We start from the raw sequence: 23,780 nt of genomic DNA, 5'->3' as shown, positions 1-23,780 counted from the left end.
ATATGAAAAATTCAAAGATGGGATAAGTTTGCCCAACCCAGGCTAGAGGGAGGGAGCAGTCAGGGGAAAAAGACAAATTATAATTTGGTCGTTTCGTGACTTTCCTCTGCATAATGAAATGGCTGCCCACTGTCTACTTAATTAAGCACAAGCCCCAGAGTGTGGGGAAAAACCTTTAAACTCCAGCACAACATTCTTTTCCAACCTTATCTACCATGATTCCCCAAATACAGATCCTAACCTCAATAAAAGTAGACGAAACACCATTTCCCAAATGTTTCTTGGGTATTTCCACCTAAATACGTTTGTTTACATAGCTTCCTTCCTACTCTGTGCTTGCCTCCACTCCCTCCCAACACCATCTCACCATCTCCATTCTCCGAAAGACTCTTCCATCCTTTAAGACCCATCTTGAATGGTAACTACCAAACAGAAGCATTTCCTGGTCCCACCTCTCCACCCCCACCGAAAACGTGGCGGTGGCTCACCCTCACTTGGACAGCCCAGCACGTCCTCCTCTATTGACAGCCCAGTCTCTTCTCTATGACTTTCTGATTGCCGTTACAGTCTGCCTTATGAGTTGCATCCGTTTTCCTCCCCTAAATTATACAGGAGAGCCTTCTGGATTGTAACCTCTTTGACAGCAAAAGCATTGAGTTACTTAAGGACTCCCCCAGGACTTCACCAAGCCATGCATATACTAGACACTAAATAAATAATTTTAAAAGTTTTTCTCTTGTTTTTGTCAATTCCCCTTGAATTCAGTGTGAAGTGCTATACTGGCACAAGCACAGTTCACAATCCTAACAAGTATTCAGTCCTGCTGATTGTTTGTTTATAGAGTGAAGAGATGGTTTTCTGGAGGGTCCTTTCAAAGGCACCATCCTTATCTCTGCCGAGTGACAGGCTAGCCTTTGGAAGCCACGCTTTACTGATTTCTCTGGCCAACAAAGGTTCCATGTTGTATCAAAGCCAAGTCTGTCAAAATTGTGACTTCTCTGCACCCACACCTGAATCTTCATAATTCTCCAAAGCCACAGAAGTATATATAAAAACTTCCAACATGACGAGGGAATGTTTGCCAACTGTGGGAAGATAAATGGCCTGGAGGCTTCATGCTCCAAAGGCAGATTGCTGGATTTCTGGTTCAGCGTAGCAAAAGAGATGCTGTTTATTTGTTTGTTTGTTTTTTTCATTGCCAGAAAGTTATGGGTCACAACATTTAATTTGATTAATTCCAAAAGGAAACCTTAGGAGGAACTGTGGGAGGCTTGATAAAGTAAGTATGTGCAATTGTTAAGACAGGAAAGGAAAAAAAAATGACTTCCATTAGAGCCCACAAAGATCACTTCCAGTCCCAAATATGGGTCCCCAGAGATAGCCTGGAAGCCAAATTATTGTCAAAGAGAGGCTTACCTTTTACAACAGCTCACAGCAAAAGAAAACATATAGCTTAACATCTCTCCCACAATTCACCTTTCTGTTTTTTTTTTTCTTTTATTCTCTCTCTCTCTCTCTCTCTCTCTTCCTTTCCCTTTCCCCCTGCCTTATGTTACTATTCCCAGTCTGAGCTCTTCTACCAATTAGATATGTATCATTGGATGAGTCACTTGAACTTCCTAAGCTCCAGTATGCTCAAACACCTAAGCAAAATGATGTGTTTATATTACATTATTAAGATTCTTTTACTTCTGAGCGTGAATATAAATGCAAGTTTGCTCTATCTGCTCCTATACAATTGGTCATATTAGTGCTCTAACTTATTTGTTTCTAAGGTGATGAACTGTGGTTTTAGCCCGCGCAAAGAACAAGCTAATTTATTGGTGGATCCTATGAGGTTCCACCTTTTGGAAAGGTGAGATCAAATGGCTAAGTGAAGTCACTTGAGCCAAAGATAAATGGGGTGTCACACAGATTAAGACACGGACCAGAGGAATCTGTTTTGAAACTTCACTGAATAGCTAATTAATTGGCCAACTTGGCCATAACTTCAGCATTTTCTCTTTAACTGCACAATCTAGGGAGGGGTGTGTGTGTGTGTATTCAAATTCCATTGTATAAATTTGAGAATCCTAGACTATCATGTCTGGTCAGAACATTTATTGTCCTCGTATCACTTGGGAAAACTGAGAGTCAAAAATATAAAGAGGTCTTTCAGCTGGTTAGCATAGGAGACAAGACTGGGGCAGGTACTCATAATCCTGCTAAACCACACAGCAACCATTCGCTAATTAATCTTTCACTTCCTCCTACAGGATGACCCAGAATTCAACTTGGATTAAGGTTAAACAGACCACACTTCATCAACTTTCCATTTTTTACTCTTCCTTCTTTCCTGGTTTTAACTTTCTCCTCCCATGAGTCCTCTTCTTCCTTCTATTCCGTTTTAGAAAACTTTCCTCACACATGTTTCTTTTGTATGGTTTTCATGACATTTTGTCCATGTGGTTAATTCCCTCATCTGGATGACTGCTTTGGGGAGACTTTTGTATTATTTTTGGCTTGGGCATCCATTTCCTGCCTGTGAGTGACAACAGAGACTGCCTCCCAAAATGCCCACAGTGCCGATAAGAGGAGCTGGCATAGGGTAAGACAGAGCCACAAGGAGAGGTGGAGTCAGCCAGTCTCAAAGGAATCCAGCTACATACATGGCAGGACTCTGATATCTGAGAGGTGAGCTAAGAATGAATTCTCAGCATCCATTCATCATGAGGAAAGTACCTGACACTGGGGACTCAGGATGGCAACCTTGACTAAGAATGGCATTGGAATAAGAGGTAACAGGTATAAACTTACACTTCTCACTGTTTCCCCAACATCTGATGGGAGCCTGGACAGCAGTGGTCAAAATGCCTGGAGTTCCTGGCATAATTTTAGGTCAAAGTATGCAAAGATTGTTTCCAAGAGGTTGGAACAGGAAGAACATCATTCACACTAGAGACCTCTTCCACCGCCTCATGAGAACTTGGCTCTGAGAGCATACAGCATCATTCTATGTATTGGCACCCTTGGACAGGTTTGCTCTCTCGGAATCTGCTGCATGTCAGGGTGCGTGAGATGGTGGTGCCTGGTGGGAGAGCAGCACAAATGAGGGCCAATAAGGCTTCTCCCAACTCTGAGAGTCTGTGGATTACACCTTCCCACTATTTACCCATTATTTGGCCCCAAGCAAGCATTTTTATAGATGAAGATTTACCAGATGGTGTGCATTTAGAAAATAGGTCAAAAGAGTCACTGCCTTTTGAAACCAAAGAAGCAGTAGGACAGAAGGAGTGAAATACAGGAAAAAGGCAAGGAGTCTGTGTAATTTCTTAGATCTAGGTATGTTGAAAGGGGGCTAACAAGACAATGCAACCATCTGCTGGGGCAGGGGGATGGAGGATGAATGACTTTCCAAGCAGGAAAGAGGAAATGGAGTGTGCAACTGCTGCTATTGCTAAATGGTGTCTCTAATTCCTCTCTCCATAATGGTAATGACTTCCATTTATATGGTGCCTTTCATCAGTTCTGATCTGAGGGAGCACTCAAAGTCCTCTTTTCACTCCACCCCTAAATCTGGTCCTCAACAGGGTAAAGAATGATATCTGTATTTATGCCATATCTATTTTGGAGAAGACTAGCTCATGTGAAATTGGACATTAAGATGCTATGGAAATGAACCCAGAATGGAGAAGGAAGAGGTCGAGGAAGAGAAGGTGTGGAAGGGAAGATGCTTATTTCTAATCATGACCTTCAGTACCATCCAGCTGAACAGACACCTTGACTCAGATACTCTGAAAGATCTTAATGCCTCCAGTAACCTCAGCCTCATCCTATCTGTCTCCCAGCTTTTAATGGGTCTTGGCACTCTTTGGAGTGTATAATATTAAGGTGAATGCATTGGGTTCCAAGTGCTACTAAGGACATTTTTTTCCTGATGCTTTAGGGATTCAGGAATAGAGGGGATATTCAGGATATAGGCAAGGAGAGGCCAAGGTTTGGAAGGAAAGGGAATGATAAGGAATCTGGTCTGTTCCAATAAGATATTCAACAAGATGTGTAGGCATAACTCATATAGACACAGAAGCCACTAACAATTAAGATTCATGAAAATGTTCAGAAAAAAAAAGAAAAACCTCACACAACACAAAAATAAGCACAAAGCAGTGGCATAAATAACTCAGGGAACTGGATTTCAGTAAGGACAGAAGTGGAAACCCTGTCAATGTATATATCAATATTTCCAGGCTGATATTTAGAAAAGTTTAGGCCATAAGAAATCCTCCTTCATTGGTTGGGAACTGAATAAAGGAATGTCTTTTTGTCTTAATTACTCTCTTCTGCACTTATCACATAATCACTGTGCAGATGCCCTAGGGGAAAGCATGTAATCAGAGGATAGATGGGATTCTGAGAGGAAGGGTGGTGGTGGGATATAGGGACACTGGGCTGGGGACCAGGACCTGTGTTCTAGACTTGGCCTTAACTAGTTGGGTGACATGCAGCTGAGTTGCAATGCAGTGGGCAAAGCCCTGGGCTTAGAATAAAAAGTGACAGCTTTCTGAACTTGGACAGGTCACTTGATCTCTGAGCCTCAGTGTGCTAATCCATAAAATGGGAATGAAAATATTTCTCTTCTAAGATTGCAGGAAGGATGTTATAAGAAATCCATGTGAAATGGCTTTAAGAATCGAAACATGCCATACAAAAGAGGTCTGGCCCAACTCTTTGAGTTACAGATTGGCAGATGTACCCCAGAGAGATAGGATACCATGCCTAAGGTCATAACAGAGTTGGGTGCAGTACTCAATTCCTAGGCTGAATCCAGCTTTCTGTGGATGGCTGCAAAACAAGTAAGCTGGGGAAGGGGAGGGAGAATTTTAAATGAAGTAACGACCACCTTGTGAATGCAAACACAAGGAATTTTGTATGGCTAGAGTGTGGCCGCCCTCAGAGACACAGTGACCGGATGAACCCCTAGCTGGCAAAATTCAACCAGAACCCAACTGTAATACGGTCCAGACATGCAGAAGTCCCAGTAAGACTGCTGAGAACCCTAATGGCAACAATGGCTGGTTTTAGCTTCTGAGACCTTGTTTCTCAGGTCTGTTAACTTACGATTCTTGCTTGTAGGTTCTCAGCAATAACATACCACCACTGTTTTCTAGCTAAACAATGCCAAGAAAATAGAAATAAGAATGCCTTCTGTCATGGATAGTTCTGGTTCTATGGATAAATTCCACCACACTGAAAGAGAAAGCAACAGTACTTCTCATGTTAAAGTTTCATCTTTTAGCAACTCCTGTCCATGTGGGCTTAATTTAGGCTTTGCACAAAAAAACAAACACCTTCAACAAAGTCTGATGGTCAGAAATGGGGAAACCCAGAAGAGCACATCCACTTGGGCAGACATGAAGTGTGGGCCATTTATCACCTTAGCAAGTACAGGAAACATGACTGCTAATTGGTCTCTTCATTAACCAAGGAGATCATCTACCATGACAGCAACTCAGAGCTGGGGGTGATTTGGAGCAATATTTAAGTAGCTTCTAACTCATAATCATATCTTTCTTTCTTTCTTTCTTTCTTTCTCTCTCTCTCTCTTTCCTTTTTCTTTCTTTCTTTCTTTCTCTCTCTTTCCTTTCTTTCTTTCTTTCTTTCCTTCTCTTTCTTTCTTTCTTTCTCCCTTCCTTCCTTCCTTTTCTTAATAGATCTTTATTGGAGTACAATTGCTTCACAATACTGTGTTAGTTTCTGTTGTACACCAAAGTGAATCAGCCATATGCATACACATGTCCCCATATCCCCTCCCTCTTGACCCTCCCTCCCACCCTCCCTACCCCAACCCTCTAGAAAGGAAACCATAAACAAGACAAAAAGACAACCCTCAGAATGGGAGAAAATATTTGCAAATGAAACAACAGACAAAAGATTAATCTCCAAAATATACAAACAGCTCATGGAGCTCAATATCAAAAAAACAAACAATCCAGTTAAAAAATTGTCGGAGGACCTAAATAGACATTTCACCAGGGAAGACATACAGATGGCCAAGAGGCACATGAAAAGATGCTCAACATCACTAATTATTAGAGAAATGCAGATCAAAACTACAGTGAGGTATCACCTCAAGCCAGTCGGAATGGCCATTATCAAAACATATTTCTTTTCGAAATCTGCTGGCCTAGAAAATGTCTCTAAATCCTCATGAACAGACCTCTTAACCTTCACTAATTATGGACTCCGCATGAAGGGAGAAGACAAACAAGGAATACACATCATAAACAGAGGTGAAATAGTGCACCCAAAGCTTATCAGGGGTGATCAGTCCTTTAAACCAGGTTTTGGCCAGAGGGTTTGTACTGTTTGGGGGCAGGGAGAGCACGAGGAATCCTTTTAGCTTCTGCAGCTCCTAAGAAAGGAGTTTCTACCTTTTTCCTAGTAAATAACTACTCTGTTCTACAGGAGTCTTTTATCATCTGTGTGATGTGTGGACATGGACAAAGGGATATTATGCAGAAGTGTGAGGCTTCCATGGCAAGGAAGGTTTATGTGGGTGGGCAGGTTAGCAAGGAAATTCTCCCAGCAACTGACAAGGAATGAGCTCTTCCTAGTAGTCACCAGCACTTCAGTTTAGAGATTAGTGGGCAAATCCCATCCCCAGTGGATATGCAAAGAGACACAGCGGTAGGTTCCAGCAGAGGCAGGAGGCTCACAGTGCCTTTCAGTCCGGTTCCGCCCACCCTCACCTTTATGCAGGGAAATGACAGGTCAGGGCTTCACTTTAGGGGTCTACCAAGAGCTGCTTATCAAATGCCAAAAAGAGGACAACATGGCTTTGATCTGTGGCTTCCTTATCAGGTAGACTTCAAGATTCACTGGCCATCAGCTTCCAATGGCTCTACTGTAGATGTTTCAACCTAGGATGTGTGACTTCTAGAGCTAGCATGTCAGGTAAACTAGATACTCATTCCCATCCAACTTTGACTTTATCTTGTTGGTATTCCTAGAGAGTTTTAGAGGTTTTACCCAACTAGCAAATTTACCATCAGATCAGATGAAGACTTAGGCATAGCATCTTTAATTAAAAGCATAAAGGTAGTGGGTATGGTTGTAGTCTTGGCAGCTATTGGGGCTGCCTCTGGGCCCACAGTTCTCAGGCAATGGCTCCAAGAGAGGAAAGACAGAAAATAACTGATTAAACAATGCATAAAATGTGCAGCAGACTCAAATTTGCAAGACCTGTTTTCATTTGGTTTCTACCTCTCTGCAAACTAGTGAACCCAATGTGCCAAAGATGGCGGACTGCTGCAGGGCAGTGCCCAGCAACCAAGTAACAAGACAGTCCAAGTTTGAAGAAAACTCGGCCTTACCTGGAGATAAGGAGGAGTCATAGGAACTTCTCTCCTTGCGGTTCATCTTGAAGGCTTGGATGTCCTTTTCCCTGTACGTCCCAAAGCCTTCATAGCTCCTCCTTTTACTCCCACTCACATCACTGTCCCACTTGTCGTTCGGAGGGTTCATCTCACTGAACACATCCAGGCTCTCTGGTCTTGCGCTGCTGCCGTCCCCGCCATTGCCAGAGTACCGTTTTGTGCACGAGTCCACAGGCTCGCTGCTCAAGTCACCTTTGTCCTTGGCCTGCGTCCAATGCTGGGCATCAGAAAGTGACAGCGTAGACAGGGTGTCCACTTCAAAGTTGTTCTTGGACGCTTTGTGGCCGGCTTCACTGTGCTGGTATTTCTGCTTCTCCTTATGCTTGTTTTTCTCACTCACAAGGGAGAGCTCTTTGTCTGCACTGCTCAGCCGCTCGCTTAGGATGTGGCTGGAGAAGCTTGTGGCTTTGCCTGCAAAGAGACCACTCAGGTTGTCGTGGGTCCCCAGGAGCCGGTCTTCCTTGTGCTTATGCTTGTGTTTGTGTTTCCTCTTGTGGAGCCGACCACTGGACAGACCGGCACTGCCCACCTTGGGAGGATTCAGGGATGGCTGCCTGTCACCGAGGCCCATGCCCACGGGCCCCTGCAGGTGCACTCCATGCTTTGCTTTATGCTTAGCCGTACCAGACATCTTCACATGGGAGCTTGTGTGAAACTGAGGTGGTGGCACTGTTGGCCTCATGAATGGGGACGCTGCTCCGAGCGTGTGCGACAGGTACAGAGGAGCTGGGTACTGACTGTAATAACCAAGGTTCATCATAGGCATTGATGTGTAAGGCATTCCATAGGGTGCATAGTAACTTCCACTGGGAATAGGGTAGCTGAACCCTTGTAAAAAAGGCACCTTTGTCATGGTGTCATTGGTTTTTGCAGGCCTACCACGCTTCTTCTTTGACTTTAAGTCTGAAGTCCTACGAAGATAGAGCAACGGGTCATACTGGATATATGGCACCGGGTAATAGTGATCAAAATTAATCCGAAAAATGCTGGGATATGGATTCTCATGGTAAAAAGTATAACTCCGGTGAGAGATCCTGAACACTTGGAACTTGGTGATGAGCTCTTCCAGGTCTGCCAGAAACTGGAGATCATCACGGTTTTGCAGGCTTTTCCGTTTCCTCTTGTGCTTTGGCTTCTTGAGGCTTTCGTGGGCCAGAAAGTTGTCCACGATGAGATGCTTCTGCCGGTGGCCATGCCGGTTCTTTGTGCTGGTGTCAGATGGGATGGCCTCCGGGTTGTCCAGGGAGCAGAAATCAAAAGAGTACCTCCGTCGGGATTCGGAACTCTTCTCTGCTTGGTCAGACGTGCTGTTGTTGTCTGTCCCAATGCCACTGTCACTCGGGATCGTCTCCTCACTGTGGGACTCGCTCACAGGGGACAGTGTTATCTCCTTGAGTGACCCGATCTCGCAAAGGTGTGAAGGGGAGTTGGCCATCAGCCTGGGTGGAGACAGCTTCCAGGTCCCACTATGGATTCCCTTTTGGGTTTTGGTTGGAAGAGCACTGATGGGCTGGAGATTTGGCATAGTTTTCAACTCTGAAAAGTTGGTTTCAGTGCTGGCGGGGCTCAGGTTGCCATTGGACCCACCTAACTGTGTCGAAAGTGGGTGCATAGCTGCTGGTGAAGACGCCACAAGTGACTGAAAGTTGGAAGGCACGACGGGAACATCCGGCTGGCTAGAAACTGGCCTCGGGTGCTTGATGGCTGTTTTGGGTTCTTCGGATGGGGGTGGCAGCTCTGCCCTTGGCTTCCTGCCCCTCTTCTTGCCAATGTAGATGGTGCCCCTCTTACTGACATTTATCTGCTTGCCCAATTTGCTCTCGATTGCTGCTGCCCCAGGGCTGGTCTCTGGGGGAGCTTTGGCCTTCAGCGCAATGCTGCTGGAGCAGGACAAGATCTGGTTCAAGATATTTTTCCTTTTGAGTGTTTTCATCTTATTGATAGTTTTGATGGTCTTCTTATCTAACACCCCAAGCTTTCCAACTTTTTTGTGAAATTTCATCTCACTCATGGGTTTGTCCTCTCCTGGCACTAACTGGGCCAACTTAGCTAAACTACGTCGTCTCTTTCTTTTCTTGGTCCCAGGAAATTCCCGGCTGATGGGACTGACTGGACTGGTGGAGGTCCCCTCATGAATCGTCTCAACCGTGAGCAAAGGCTGCTTCTTTGGTCGTCCCCGCTTCTTTTTTACCGGCGTGATCACAGTAAGACTGTCTGTGTTGGTGTACAGAGGGCTGGATGGGGTTATGGGGTAAGCAGATGGCGGTTCCACCATCAGTTTATCGGAGGTGGCCATGACTGCCTCCCGAAGGAGACTGGTGGGTTTTGGTTTGCTGCACGTCCACCTCCGTTTTGCAGCGAATTTGGGGTGCTGGATTTCTGGCAGCTTTCTTGGAGAGTGATCTGTGCATGTTGGAGGTGTCACGACCGTGGGTGGCTTCCGCTGCTTAGCTACACCTCCAGGGACAACCTTCTCAGCATTTCCACCAGTTTCAAGGCCAGCTGAGGGGGACTCGTTCTCTATCATTTTACCCAACTTAGGGACACGGGGATCTTTCTTATTACCCTCGGGGTTGGAAAGTATCCTATTAACTACTTCGCTGCTCATAGTGATTCCAGAAGCCAGGGCTTTCTCTGGCATGATCTTTTCCACCACTGCTTTGATGGACTGTCTCTTTTTCCTCTTATGGCTGCTTGGATCTAGGCAGGGTGCCTTGATAGGGATAGTAATCCGGACATGGCTTGAGTCATTTTCAGGATTACTGACGGAACTCACATTCTGCCTGACTGGTGATGCCTCTTGGGCATTATCTGCAGAGTAGCCTTCCCGTTTCCCTTCTGTATTGTCAAATGCTTTCTGAGCATTCTTGACCCAGTCTAGGTCTGAGTTTGGTATGGTTTGACTTATCACATCTTTTTTACTGGACTTTTTCTTGCTGCCTATAGTAGTAGGCGGTTCTGGGGGCTCCTTTGCACCTCCTCCGTCTTGATCTACTAAGGGCTGGAGCCCACTGCACTCAGCAGAGCTGCTGGGCGGAGCCGGTGAGCTGTGGTTGCTTGGAGATGGGACCACACCTCCCAAGAGCAGATCTTTGCTGCTGCTGGACAACTGACTCCATGTGCTCCCTGCACTGCCTTTCTTACCCTGGGCCTTTGCAAAGGAAGCCAGGGGCTCAAGAGCTGGGATCTTGCTGGTGCTTGCAGTTTCTCTGCCAGACTCTGTACTGATGAAGCAATTCTGAGTGGCAGGTCCATTGTCAGAGTTGGTGGACCAGTCCACGTGGCTCTGGCTGCTGCTTTTTTGCTGGTGCTTTGGTTTTAAGGTGTCACCGGTGAAGTCCTGTGGGAGGCCTGGGTCATAATGGAGAGCTGAGTGTTTCTGTGGCCGCTCGTAAGCCTAAGGGTGGGTGGAGTGGAGAAGGAGAGAGAGAGAAACAAAGATCAGCATGGTGAAACTATTTAAAATTTAATGTCAAAAGGCTTAATTATTCAAAAGTTGGAAACAGACACCTTTAGTTCCAGAATGCTTTGTGAAGGTTTTTTTCAATTTCTTTAGTAAAAATACATTGTGTTGATTTTGAATATTAATAAGGATGCTATAATCGCTGTCTTTCTCTCCCTAGATAACAGGAACTTTAACCTATCTTGGTTTAATGCAATCTCAGAATAAGAACTGTTTAGAGTCAGGAGGGGCCCTAAAGGTCCCTCAGTCCAATGCTTCTATTTTCCAAATGAAGACGCTAAAACTTTAGCCATGAAGAGTCCTGCCCAAGGTGGCAGAGTTCAGGAGAGCATCTGAACTTCCAGACTCCCTGCACGCGTTTCCCTACCTCCAGCTGCAGCTTATTTTTGCCCCAGCTTCTTCTCAAACACACATCTTTCCCTTGCTTCTGCCTACTGCAGTTCATTTCTGTTTGGAGTTTATCCTGGAGTTCAGCATCTCTGCACTCAAACAAGCAACTCATTAGGAACCACTGCAACAAGGAGAAAAAGCACAAGTTGAGGAATTAAGGGGGGGAAGTTTGACGACTGCGTGGGGAAAAGTGGGCCAGTCAAGGGCATAGAGAAGAAACGAAAAGAAGCAAAGAAACATGGAAGAGCCCTCAAATCTCTGCCGACTCTAGGAGTGGTGCGTGTTTGGGAGTGAGCCTGCTAAGACATCCTTAAGCCCACATTAGGCCCTGACTACTCTCTTGAGAAAACGCGTGGATATTCTCAAAAGGAACCTTGGAAAAAGAAAAAAAAAAAAAAAAGGAAACAAGTTTCCTGGACAAATGTGCCAGGAAAAAAAAATAATTATCATTCAAGATCATTCCATTGGACTTTGTCAGCTGTGTTTTTCCCTACATTGGCTCTACATGAATGTCTTCAGACTTTGCACCTTCCTTAGACTAACTCTTCGGCCAGCAAAGGCAGAACGTGTGCTAGAGACACAACATATCCAACGTCTATAAACTCACAAAGGGAATGGATAGTGAACACACTGTTTTGAGATATTAAGCTATTTTTAATATAGATATGTTCACATTGTTCCAGATAGAGTTTAAGCCAGGCTACCAGTACAAAGAAAGCAGTCTTTAAAGCTTATTATAAGTCCTGTTTTATACACAGAGGATGTATTTCCCTAAGATTTGTTAAAGGGAAAATATTAGTAAATTAAGAAAGCTTTGATAATATCCCAACTAAGGAGTATATGATAATGGCTTAGTGAATTTAGGAAGTTTTAACCTATAATATGTATCTGTCTGTTTACCTGTCTATGTATGTATGTATTGTATGTGTCTATCTAGCTGGCTAGCTAGCTAGCTATATATCTATCACCTATCTCTTCTCCGTCTTTTGCCATTGATGCTATAGGATTTATGCTTTATTAGGAAACATTTCTTATTGTCCCTGGTAAGAGTCAAAATGCAGATGGCAGAAAGAATTATGGGTAAAATTCAATATAGTAAAGCAACCCGGGTTTCATTCACACCAGTTCCTGGAATCCCTAGCGTTATTTTCTGCCTCCCTGATTTTGTGAAATCCTGTTTATACTTCCAATATTGAAGCATATTTTTTAAGAATCATGAGAGAGCTTCCCCAAGCTAAGCCTGTTAAGTGCCCAGGAGAAAATTAAGAGAAAAAAGTATTTAATTTTTTCTTCACCTTGCAGTTTAGAGTAGAGACACTGCCATCATCATCTAGAGAACTAATCCTGACACTTGACTTTGGCCGCTAGGTATTACTGCTGTGGACATAGGCTCCATCTCATTTTTGGCAAAAATAGAGAAATCTTATTCATGGCACAAAATAGTAAATCCTACTTATCTTTTATGAGTCAGGGCTTTGTTAATTTGTCATTTATGCTTTGGGTTTTAGTTGGCACTATGTGTATACTCACAGGATGACAGGCTAGAAGAGGGCTTGGAAACAAAATTTCCCACTTCTTTGGGTGACAAAATAATTGGTTGCTCACACTAGAACATTCTAGAGAGTTAGTGGTAGTACTTAATAAAAACTGTAGGACAAAAGGTTTAAGTTATTTTGGACCTGGGCAAAACAGCACTCATAGCCACCCTCTCACCTCTACCCTTGTCATCAACCCCTCTCCACTTTTCCAGATCTGTATACTGAAGTCCACAGAGGGGCTTCGTGGTAAAGCTGGAATCTTCATCTCTAATTCCTATCAGTTTTTCCCTATTGCTCCATCTTACTCTTGGCAACTAGCAGAGTCCTTCATTAACTTTTCTTTATGTTCTAATCTCAGCTCAATCCTAGTGAGGCCCCCTACCTTATAGAAATACTCCTATCATAAGTTTTCATGAAACCATGTATCTCATCTTTGTTGTACTTATCATAGTTTTAAATTTACATTTGATTTTTGTACTAATTGAATTAATGCCTGTCTCCCTTTCTAGCCTGTATACACCACCACAGAGATACCAAGTACAGCGCCTGGCAAATAGTAGGCACTCAATAAACATTTATTGAATAAAGGAAGGAACATCCGCTTTACTATGGGTATTCCATTTTGTCATTAGTGAGATTAATGACCTGTATATTGCAACATATTGTCTGCAGACACTGTTACCTCCTTCAGCCTAATTTCTTATGCCATTCCTTCTGCATGCACCATTGTCTCTCATGAAGACATCTATCACAATCCTTGTAATGCGATGTGCCATTTATTTGTATACTTTTCTGTCTCTGTCTCCTAGACTGTAAGTACTTTGAGGTCAGACACACTCATTTATCCTTTTATCTCCAGTATCTATTACAAAGCAAACCACCCAGAAAGTTCTCAATAAATGTTTGTTGAACGAACAAACAAAATAATATTTAAGATGCCTATTACCATGACAAAATATATGGCTGCACACAAAAGACAATAAGCCACCCATCACTCATTTCATAATGGCTCATGATGAAACTGGAGGGCTCAGATGCATTACATGTTGAACAAAAGATTGTTCCCAAATACTTAAGGACTAAAGGCACTTGCAAGGTAACTCCCCTTCAGCGCAAATTTTACTGTTAGTTCTTTCTCATCTCCCATTAATTGTTTCATTTTCCAATTAACCCTGCTTCTGGGGAAGCCCATGTGACTGTCAGGAGGGTGGATTTCACTCTGGCAATTGAAAGGTGGGGCCTGCTCACTTACACTCAGGGCAGACCAGCTGAAAGTAAGCAGTTAAGCATGCCTGGTTCCCAGTGCCTCCATCTGGACACTGCCTGATCCCATTGTTTCTACCATTTCAGCTGCAATTTGCCCTGCTGGGAGAGCTTGGCAATCAAAGGGCAGGGTGGACAAAAGGGAAGCACAACAAAAGATCAGCAGTAATGGGGGGGAAATGGTGCTTTAAACCCAGCGCTCAGACGGCTGCAGTGAAGGGGCAAAGAGGACTGAGAATGAGTGCTTTTTAAGGGGTCCAGAAGAACAAGGCTTCCTTCCAGCAGTAGCTGATGGCTATATCTCGTTGCATTTCACAAAATCCCATTTCTTCATCTGTCAGCCATGACAGATTATATACACAATGGTGAGACTGTCAGTTCCAATATGCCCTTCACTGAGAACTGAGCACTTACTCCATTGAGACAGAGCCAGACATCGCAAAACAGGCTCCCAGCTCAATGCAGGGGCAAGCGAGCTCTCCCCCCCATCCTTCTCCAGAGGTCTGGGGATATTATTCCATATAGGGGGCTTTAACTTGGGGCCTCATTAACCCACATAGCACTTGTTTCCATTTCCCCTTTAGATTTTTCTGGGGGATCAGACCTGAATCTTCTATGGACTTTATACTACCCTCAGCCCCCAGCAGGGCTATCTCTGAAACAGTTAGCAAAGGGAATACTACATTGGGCCAGATTATTTTTATGGAAAGCTTTTAATACCGTCAAGCTCAGCATGTCTCTTTGAAACTGTGCACCTCAGATTGGGACTTGAACCCACATGCTGGGACTCGAACCCAGCCTAAATCCAGACTGGGACTTGAACCCATGCGGCCAGGACTTGAACCCGGCCAAAACCCTGATTAGGGCTTGAACCCACGTGGCTGGGACTCGAACCTGGCCAAAACCCATGGTCTTCCAACTGAGATCACACACCTGGTTTCAGGACTTAATGAAGCTCAGATTCTTGATATCTCATCGCAGAAAGAATTCAGTGAGAGACAAAGTGATGGGTAAGAAGTGGATTTATTTAGAGAGAAACACACTCCACAGACAGAGTGTGGGTCATCTCAGAAGGTGAGAAAGGCACCAGGGTATGGGGTTGTCAGTTTTTACAGGAGCGGGTAATTCCATAGGCTAATGAGTGGGAGGAGTATTCCAGCTATTTGGGGAAGGGGCGAGGATTTCTAGGAATTGGGCCACCGCCCACTTTTTGATCCTTATGGTTGGCCTTGAAACTGTCATGGTGCCTGTGGGTGTGTCATTTACCTTGCTGATGTGTTACAATGAGTGTATACTGAGGCTCAAGGTCTAGTGGAAGTCGACCTGTCTGCCATCTTGGACCCAGTTGGTTCTAATCAGTTTATGTCATGTCCTTGGGCTATGTCATTCTTTCTAAGGTTGTGTGCTGCCCCCTTCCCTCCAGTTTCATCTTGGCTGCTTCCCCATCCCCACAAATTGATTGATTGTTTGTGGAACTCACAGTCAATTCTGAAGGTATGGCTTACTTTTTATAAGAGCAGTGCTTTCCATGCACCTTGAGCCTAGGCCAAATATTCATCAGGGAAACACCATTCTCAAAACACTAGACAGATTTCTCTCCTACAGAATGTGTGTATGGAAGGAAGTCCTTCTGTAATGTGAAGAATTATTTGTAAAGTAGATAACTATCTCCTCCCCCACAACCAACGTATAAATTGGCTTATACAGAATCTTAATTTTGTACAAGTCAGATTTCTTTTTAAAAAGCACTTTATTTTTACATAATTTTAAAAACAAGCATTAAATCACTGCATAAAAACTTAAAAGTCTGTGAAAATGGAAGAAAGGAAGTCACCCAGCCTTATCTCAGGCTTATCTAAAGCAAGTTTTGTCACAATGAGAGGACGACATGACGATTTGGGTCTGAGAAAAATCATATCAAAAATCAAGCATGACTTTGTGGATGATAAACTACTCTTTTGGGTTAGCTGTGTTTGTGCTACTTTTGACAGCAACAATTTAAATTTACTGTTTGTGGGATATTTTGCTTTACGTGAACAGGAAAATGTGCCTGGGTATGAAGGAATGAGGGGAGCTTTATCTCTTATTTTGGCACCTGGTACTTCTCGAGATGTGGTCCTAGATCCCTGTATCAGAGCCACCTAAGGTACTGGTTACTAATACAGATTCCTAGGCCCCACTGCAGATAGGCTCATTTGCCATCTCCCAGGGTGGGGCCAAGGAATGTGCATTTTAACATGCTCCCCAGATAATTCTGATATATAATTGAGTTGTAAAACCACTTATCTAATGTTTTAACACCATAATTCCTCTGGGGTGGGGCTCTTCCGTGGTTGCTGTGACATTCACAGCACTTTTTGGTGGTAAATATGCAGAGCAAAACACCACAGGCCTGTTAGGATATGCAGTTTGGCACCACTGAGTATTCCTGTTTTGCCCTCTGAACTCTTTGTAATTTACATAGTAAGAAACTCTAACACAGTCCATCCTCTGTTTAGGTTTTCCAAGTACACTGCATGGTGGGCAGAGGTCAGTTATATGGGTGGATGAAAATACTGTCCTCCCAGAAAGAACTAGGCATGCAGGGGTTCGTGACCTCCCACCCTGGGATTTCTATTTCCCCAACTCATCCAAGCCAATCCCCAGAGTTCTGGGGAATCTTGGCATTCCACCCCTGAGTCTTGAAGCAAGTGCTCAAGCCTGAGCAAGAGCTGAGTGTGGGAGAAAAGGAATGCAACCACACACTGTCTGATTAAAGGTTCTCAACCCTGGCGGCATGTTAGAATCATCCAGGAAGCTTCATAAAGAACACCATAGCTGGGATCTGATCCAGACCAATTAAGTCAACATTCTAGAGGTGGGACCTGAACAGTAGTACATTTTTCAAAGCTCTCAGTTATCCCAATGTGCAGACAGAGTTGAGAACCACTGGATTATATCAAAGACAGGGGTCTGGGTTAGGGACTAAAGAGGCTCTGATATTATCAGGAGATGTTCCAGCTCAGTGGTTTTCAAATGTGTTCCACAGAGTCCTAGGATTTTGTAAAGACATTTCTGAACTGTAGCCAGTGGATTGGGCAACAGAGAAGCTCCATTCTTTTAACCCCCAATTGAACAGAGCAGCCTTGCAAAGGATTTCATTAAAGAGAAAGGAGGTGGAGAGAGATGGTTCTGTCACTTAAGAAAAGACTGAAAATTACCATTTAGGCTCATGAATAGGAGGAATGCACATGCCAGCTTCCATTGAACTTGCTCTCAAAGCATCTCTCCTCAGCCCAGTTCGTTCCTGCATTTGCTAATGGTAGGTAGAGAAGAATGTCACTAAGTACCCTATTTGAACCATGGCTTTACGATCCTCTGATTCCACAGAATTCCATGAATGTCTGTGTCCTTTCAAAATTCATACGTTGAAATCCTAACTCCCAATGTCATGGTATTAGGAAGTGGGGCCTATGGGAGCACAATGTGATTAGATCATGAGGGTGGAGACTTCATGAATGGGGTTAATGCTCTTATAATAAAAGAGACCCCAGAGAGCTCACTTGTCCTTCACCATGTGAGCACACAGAGAGAAGACAGCCATCTATGAACGAGGAAGCAGGCTCTTGCCAGACACTGAATCTGCCAACGCCTCGCTCTTGGAATTCCCAGCCTCCAGAACTGTGAGAAATAAATTTCTGTTTTTACAAGCCACTCAGTCTATGGTATTCCGTTATAGCAGCCCAAACAGACTAAGACAATGGAACACAGAAAAGCCCCTAAATGGACATGAAGTTTCCAGTTACATATATACAGTCCTCATTTCCTGTCACATGAATTGCCCTGGGAAGTTACCTTAGTGTGGTTCCCATAGGAACCATTCCTGATTTGCTATTTGGGGACTGTGAGCGCTATTAAAGCACTCCTTTTATTAGGGGTGATAACAGCTTACACAAATACAGAGGCACTATCATATGCTTCCTTGAGTACACAGTAATTCTGCATAATTAATGGTTGCTGACTTGGTTCCAACCATAATGGTATCAATAGGTATTAGACTTAACTTTTCTATGGAAATAAACATAAAACTATAAAATACATGAAGCAACTATTTTCAGGCTTTGAGCAACAGGTAATATGGGCCGCGATTCTAGATAGGAGGACACTTAAGAGGCTCTGCCATATCCCTAGTTTTCTGCCCAGGAGAACTTTCTAAACCTGGGCACAGGGAAGTGGAAGTCAGAGAACTGTAATTTCACTGGGTAGAGGAAACAGAGATTATAGTTTGAGACTTTTGAGGGGACTAGAACTTGGGGGACAGGGTACCTGAGAAGAGGGAGATATGTAGAAAAAGAATCCTAGAAACCTTAATAGAAATACCCTACGTCTTTGGCCAAACTTTAATCTGCACTTGAGGGCAAGATTCCATGAAGCATAGCAGATATTTGCTACTGGGGGCTATAAGCTGAACACAGAGTCCTAAGGTCACATAATATTGGGCAGTGTTGGATTTCTGACTAGCCAGAATGGGGAGACTTTAATAAATATCCCAGACGGTCAGTTGATATCCCAGAATTGGTACTCCTTAAGAGTAGGATTACTCGAGCCCTAGAATAAAAGCTAGCAAAGACTAAAAAGAATCCTTAATAAGATAAAGCAAATCTGCCAGTAAATTAACTACCAATCAGAACAAAAGTCAAACTCTTTAAAGGAAAACAAACAAAGAATTATTAGACAAACACTGAAGCAAATATGACGCATACCCAGGAGGGTAGATATAGATCCAAGGCCCTCAAAACAGCCATTATAAAGATGGTCAAGTAGTAAGGAAAAGATGGGAATAACTGATGAACATATGGGAAATCTCAGCATAGAGATGGCAACTATACCAAAATAACAAAATGAAATTCTAAGTTGGAATAATACAATATCTGAAATGAAAAATTCTCTTGATGGGCTTAATAGCATACAAGACACAGTAGAAGAGAAGCCTGGAGAACATGAAGAAAAGACAGCAGAAATTATCCAAATTGAGGGGTGCGTAGGGTTGGGGAGGGAGATAAAAAAACAAACAAACAAACAGCACTTCAGTGACCTATAGAAAAGTATCAAGTGGTCTAACATACATATAATTAGAATCCCAGTAGAGAAGAGAGAATAATGCATGTGGATTCACATAGCTAAGAATCTCAACAAATCCCAAGCAGAATAAGCACACAAAAAAACTACATCTAAGTACATTGTAAACAAATTGATGAAGTCCAAAGAGAAAATGTTAAAAGCAGCCAGAGAAATAAGACACATTATATACAGGGAAATAGTGACAAAAACAATGTCTGATTTTTATCAATAAAAATCAAGCCAGAAGACAATGAAATAATATCTTTAAAGTACTAAAATGAAAATAAAGTCAACTTAAATTTCTCTATCCCATGAAAACATTCTTCATATATGAAGGCAAAAATAAAGATATTTTCAGATAAATAAAAAGTGAGGGAATTCACTGCTGGTAGACCTGAATTACAAGAAATGTAAAAGGAAGCTCTTTAGCCTAAAGCGAAATAACACCAGATAGAAACTCAGATCTACATGAATGAATGAAGAACATGGAAATGGTAAACATGTGGGCATATATACAACGTCTTATTCTCAGTCTTAAAATCTTCAAAAGGCAACTGACTGCTTAAAGTGGAAATAACAACAGTGTATCATGAAGCTTATGACATTTATAGAAATAAAATGTACAGTAATAAAACAAAGAGCAAGAGAAGGTATATGGAAGTATACACTTGTAACGTGCTTATATTTGAAGAGATGTAATATTAGATTAAAGTAGATGTGATACTTTAAGGGTGCATACTGTAATCACCAGAGCAACCACTAAAAATAAAACAAAGTTGTATATCTAAAATGCCAATAGAAGGAAACACACGGAACACTAAAAAGGCTTGATTTGTCCAAAGAGGGTAGAAAAGGAGAAAAAAGAATGAAGATAGATGGGAAAAACAGAAAACAGATAGTAACATGGTAGACTTAAGCTCAACAATATAGGTAATTAACTCTAAATATACTAAACAACCCCTCCCCCCAACAAATGAACAACAGAAGGCAAAGCCAAACCAAAAAGCAGGTGGTAGATTGTCAAACTGAATAAAAAAGTAAGACATAACTATATGTTGTTTACAAGAGATACACAATAAATATTGGGTTGGCCAAAAAGTTCGTTTGGGTCTTTCGTAACATGAAAAACCCGATTTAACTTTTTGGCCAACCGTATACAAAGATAAAGACAGCTTAAAAGGATGGGAAAAGACATACCACACAAACACCAAATCTTAGAATGCTGGAGTGAATTAATATAGTGCAAAATGGGCTTCAGAACAAAGAGTATTACCAGAGGCACTAGGGACATTTCAAAATAAGAGAGTCAATTCATCAAGAAACAATAATCCTAAATTTGTTTGCATCTCGTAACATATACTTGGATCAAATGCTTGAAATGAAAACTAAGAGAATTAAAGAAAGACATAGCCAATGACACAAAGGGATTTTAACACTCTTCTTTCAGTAATTGCTAGAGCAAATTGACTAAAAAAAAAAATTAGAAAAAATATACAGAAGTTTTGATCAATGCTCTCAATGAACTTAACCTCACACAACTGCAAAACACCTTCACCAAAATATGCTGAATCACAAAATTAGGGGTGGATAGGGAGCACATGCCAATGTCCTCAAACATCGTTTGTCAGCAAGAAAATGCCAATTAAAACTACCATGAGATACCACTGAACACCATGTAGGATAGCTAATATTAAAAATATTGAAGATAACCAGCATTGATAAGGGTATGAACAATTGAAACTCTCAACTCTCATCCATTGCTGGAGGTAGCACAAAATGGTACTACTTTGGAAGCTGTTTTGGCCATCTCTTATTTATTTATTTACCTCTTTATTGGAGTATAATTGCTTTACAATGGTGTGTTAGTTTCTGCTTTATAACAAAGTGAATCAGCTATACATATACATATACCCCCATATCTCCTCCCTCTTGCCTCTCCCTCCTACCCCCCCATCCCACCCCTCTAGGTGGTCACAAAGCACCGAGCTGATCTCCCCGTGATGTCTTTTAAAGCTAAATATACACTATGACCCAGCAATTCCACTCCTGTGTATTTACCCAAGAGATGAGAACATGTATCCACAAACAGACTTTTACAGAAACTTTACAGCAGCTTATTCAGAGTAGAAAGCACCTGGAAACAGCGTGGGTGTCAATCAACAGAAGAACACACAAACTCATCAATACAAAGAACAATGTATGGATATATTCCACAATATGGATAAGTCACACACATGAAATTATGCTGAGTGAAAAAAGCAGACTCCAAAAACGTACATACTGTATGATTTCATTGCATAAAGTTCTAGAACAGGTAAAACTAATCTATTATGATAGTAATCAGAACAGTGGTTGCTTAAGGTTGGGTGGGAGTGGGAAAGGGTAGGAGGAAAGTTTCTGGGGGTAATACACATATTTTGTATCAGGATAAGAGTGTGAGTTACACAGCTGTATACATTTGTCAAAAACTCTTTGAACTGTACACTTAAGATGTATACATTTCAGAATATGTAAATTTTACCTCAATTATGTAAAAGAAGGAGAGAAAATACATCAAACAAAGATTACTAAGAGCTCTCTATATCACATGCACACTCACACCCCAAAGCCATTCAGCAGAACTTAGTGACACTTTCTTTCCAATGAACACCTAGGCAGCCAACAACTCAGTGTTTCCTCTTCCCCAGGCCTCACTCTCCCCTTTGCTCAGGGACAGCTGAGGGAGTTGATCCCAAAACAATGGAGCCTGAATCAAGGAGACAGGTGCCTGTGGCTTCTTGCAGGCCCCATTCTCTCCTTTCCTCATCCTTGGTGGCTTCCCTGACCCGGGCCAACAGGTAGAAAGGTGAAGTCCCCCTCCACCCCAGCCACAAATCCACCTTCCTTGAGGTAAGAAGGAAGCTTGACAAGAACCTGCTCACAAATCAGTTAACGCTGCCCCGCCTCCTCTGTAAATCATGTGAGATCCATCTGGGTAATGACTCCTCTAGTGTAATTCCCTATTAAGAGGCTTTATCTGGAGAGATAAGCAGCTGGTTTCCGTGTCACTAATTGCTGTCTGCTGTGATTTTAAAACATCTGCACCATTGTGCTCTTCATTTTCATATTCTAATCACCCTGAAACTTGAAAAAGGTACATCATTGATTGTTTCTATGGGTTAATTAGTACACAGTCTCCTTGTAGAGACAATTTAGAGGCAGCCAGACCTCAATCAGGAAGTTTGTTTTAAAAATTAATAACATTGGCGGTGGCTGGAGGGACTGTCACGTTCAGGGACATATCAGGGCTCTCCTGGTGGGGGCGCCACCCTTTGTTATGCTCCAAAGGAGGGAAGCCAACAGGCCTGGAGGCGGGGGAGCAGGGAGCAGCAGCAAGTGCAGCAGGGGTGCAGACCCGGCCTGGTCCCCAGTGGACCCCACCACTGTCTCCACTGCCCTCCTCCTTGCTGTACCATCTCCACCTCCACTAGCCTGAGTCTCTTTCCCTGTCAGCACAAATCAGGACTCTGACGAGGACTGAACAAAATATCTGAAGGTGAGAGGAATTTGTTAAAACAGTAAGAGCATGAGAGATGATTTCATGTTTTAAAAGTCTGTTCATTGTTCCTTCCTCCTCCCCCCACCTCAACTGTGGGAAGGGAGCTATAGTATAAATGAAAGACCTGGACCATATAGAAGAGTGACACTGGAACCCTGAGCGTCTCAAATTTAAATTGCACATGATTCACCTGGGGAATCTTGTGAAAATGCATATTCTGATATAGAAGGTCAGGGGTGGAGCTGTGATTCTGCATTTCTAGCAAGCTCCCAGGTGGTGTCCAAGGTCAACCATTTGAGACGTGCTGGCCCAGACCCTCTTTTCTCAAGCCTTTGACTGAGGTCACTATTCCTGAGATCCAAGGGACAGCTGAGAGGCCGCAGTGTGGTGGGGAGGCTTGAGATCTATGCGAGGGTCTGAATCCCAGGACCACAATGCAGGACAAGTCCTGTGGCTTCTTGCTATCTTAGCTTCCTCATCTAGAAATTAACAGCAGTATCCAAGTCAAAGGGGAGTGAGAGTATTAGCTGCTGGTGAGCGTAAAGTATTTAACAGTGCCTGGCCCTTAGTAGGTACTATGTTAATATAGCTAAACTTTTGTATTGTATTTTTCAATAAACTACTTTTCTGAAAAGTAACATCCAGCAGAAACAGGGGATAGGGCAGAGGCATTAAACAGGGAGTGCCTCACTTAAGCTCGGGTGGTGTGCTCTTGCAGTCACTCATTCCAGAAGTCTGTCGCTACCCCCACCGCCACCCTCAACCTATTAACCCAATGTTCAGAGCTCAAGTTCTTCCTTCAGAGCCTCCCTGGGACCCACTTGACAATACAGAGTCACGGGGAGCTTACTTCTGCACAAAATACATTGTTCTATCTATTAGACACTGCTTTCTCATTTTGAGCCGAAATTCTGTTTGCCCCTTGGATTGTTTTGCCAAGCTGGGGAGACAAGCATCCCTGCAGGTGTTGGCCTGGATCTGAGGACCAGGACCCTGTAACTGAGCGTGAACACACCCTTGGGAGGGAGTTCCTGGCAACCCCTCCTATAACAGTTCTTAGCAGAACTGAGGGG

The 23,780-nt window shown here is 43.0% G+C and overlaps 1 protein-coding gene across 1 annotated transcript in view; it reads right to left on the bottom strand.

Annotated features, from left to right (window-relative positions):
- Positions 1 to 23,780, bottom strand: part of SETBP1 (SET binding protein 1) — a 378,300-nt gene that overhangs the window by 104,839 nt on the left and 249,681 nt on the right. Inside the window, exon 4 of the mRNA XM_022561823.3 lies at positions 7,353 to 10,812. Within this exon, the coding sequence (XP_022417531.2) occupies positions 7,353 to 10,812 (3,460 nt within the window). The remainder of the gene's footprint in view (positions 1 to 7,352; positions 10,813 to 23,780) is intronic.

This window comes from Delphinapterus leucas, chromosome 14, assembly GCF_059928025.1.
Source record: "Delphinapterus leucas isolate spDelLeu-1000000601 "Yukka" chromosome 14, BTC_Dleu_Yukka2, whole genome shotgun sequence".
In the NCBI taxonomy this organism is placed as follows: domain Eukaryota; kingdom Metazoa; phylum Chordata; class Mammalia; order Artiodactyla; family Monodontidae; genus Delphinapterus; species Delphinapterus leucas.
The sequence above is the reverse complement of the archived record's forward strand: the minus strand, read 5'-3'. Positions and strand labels throughout refer to the sequence as shown.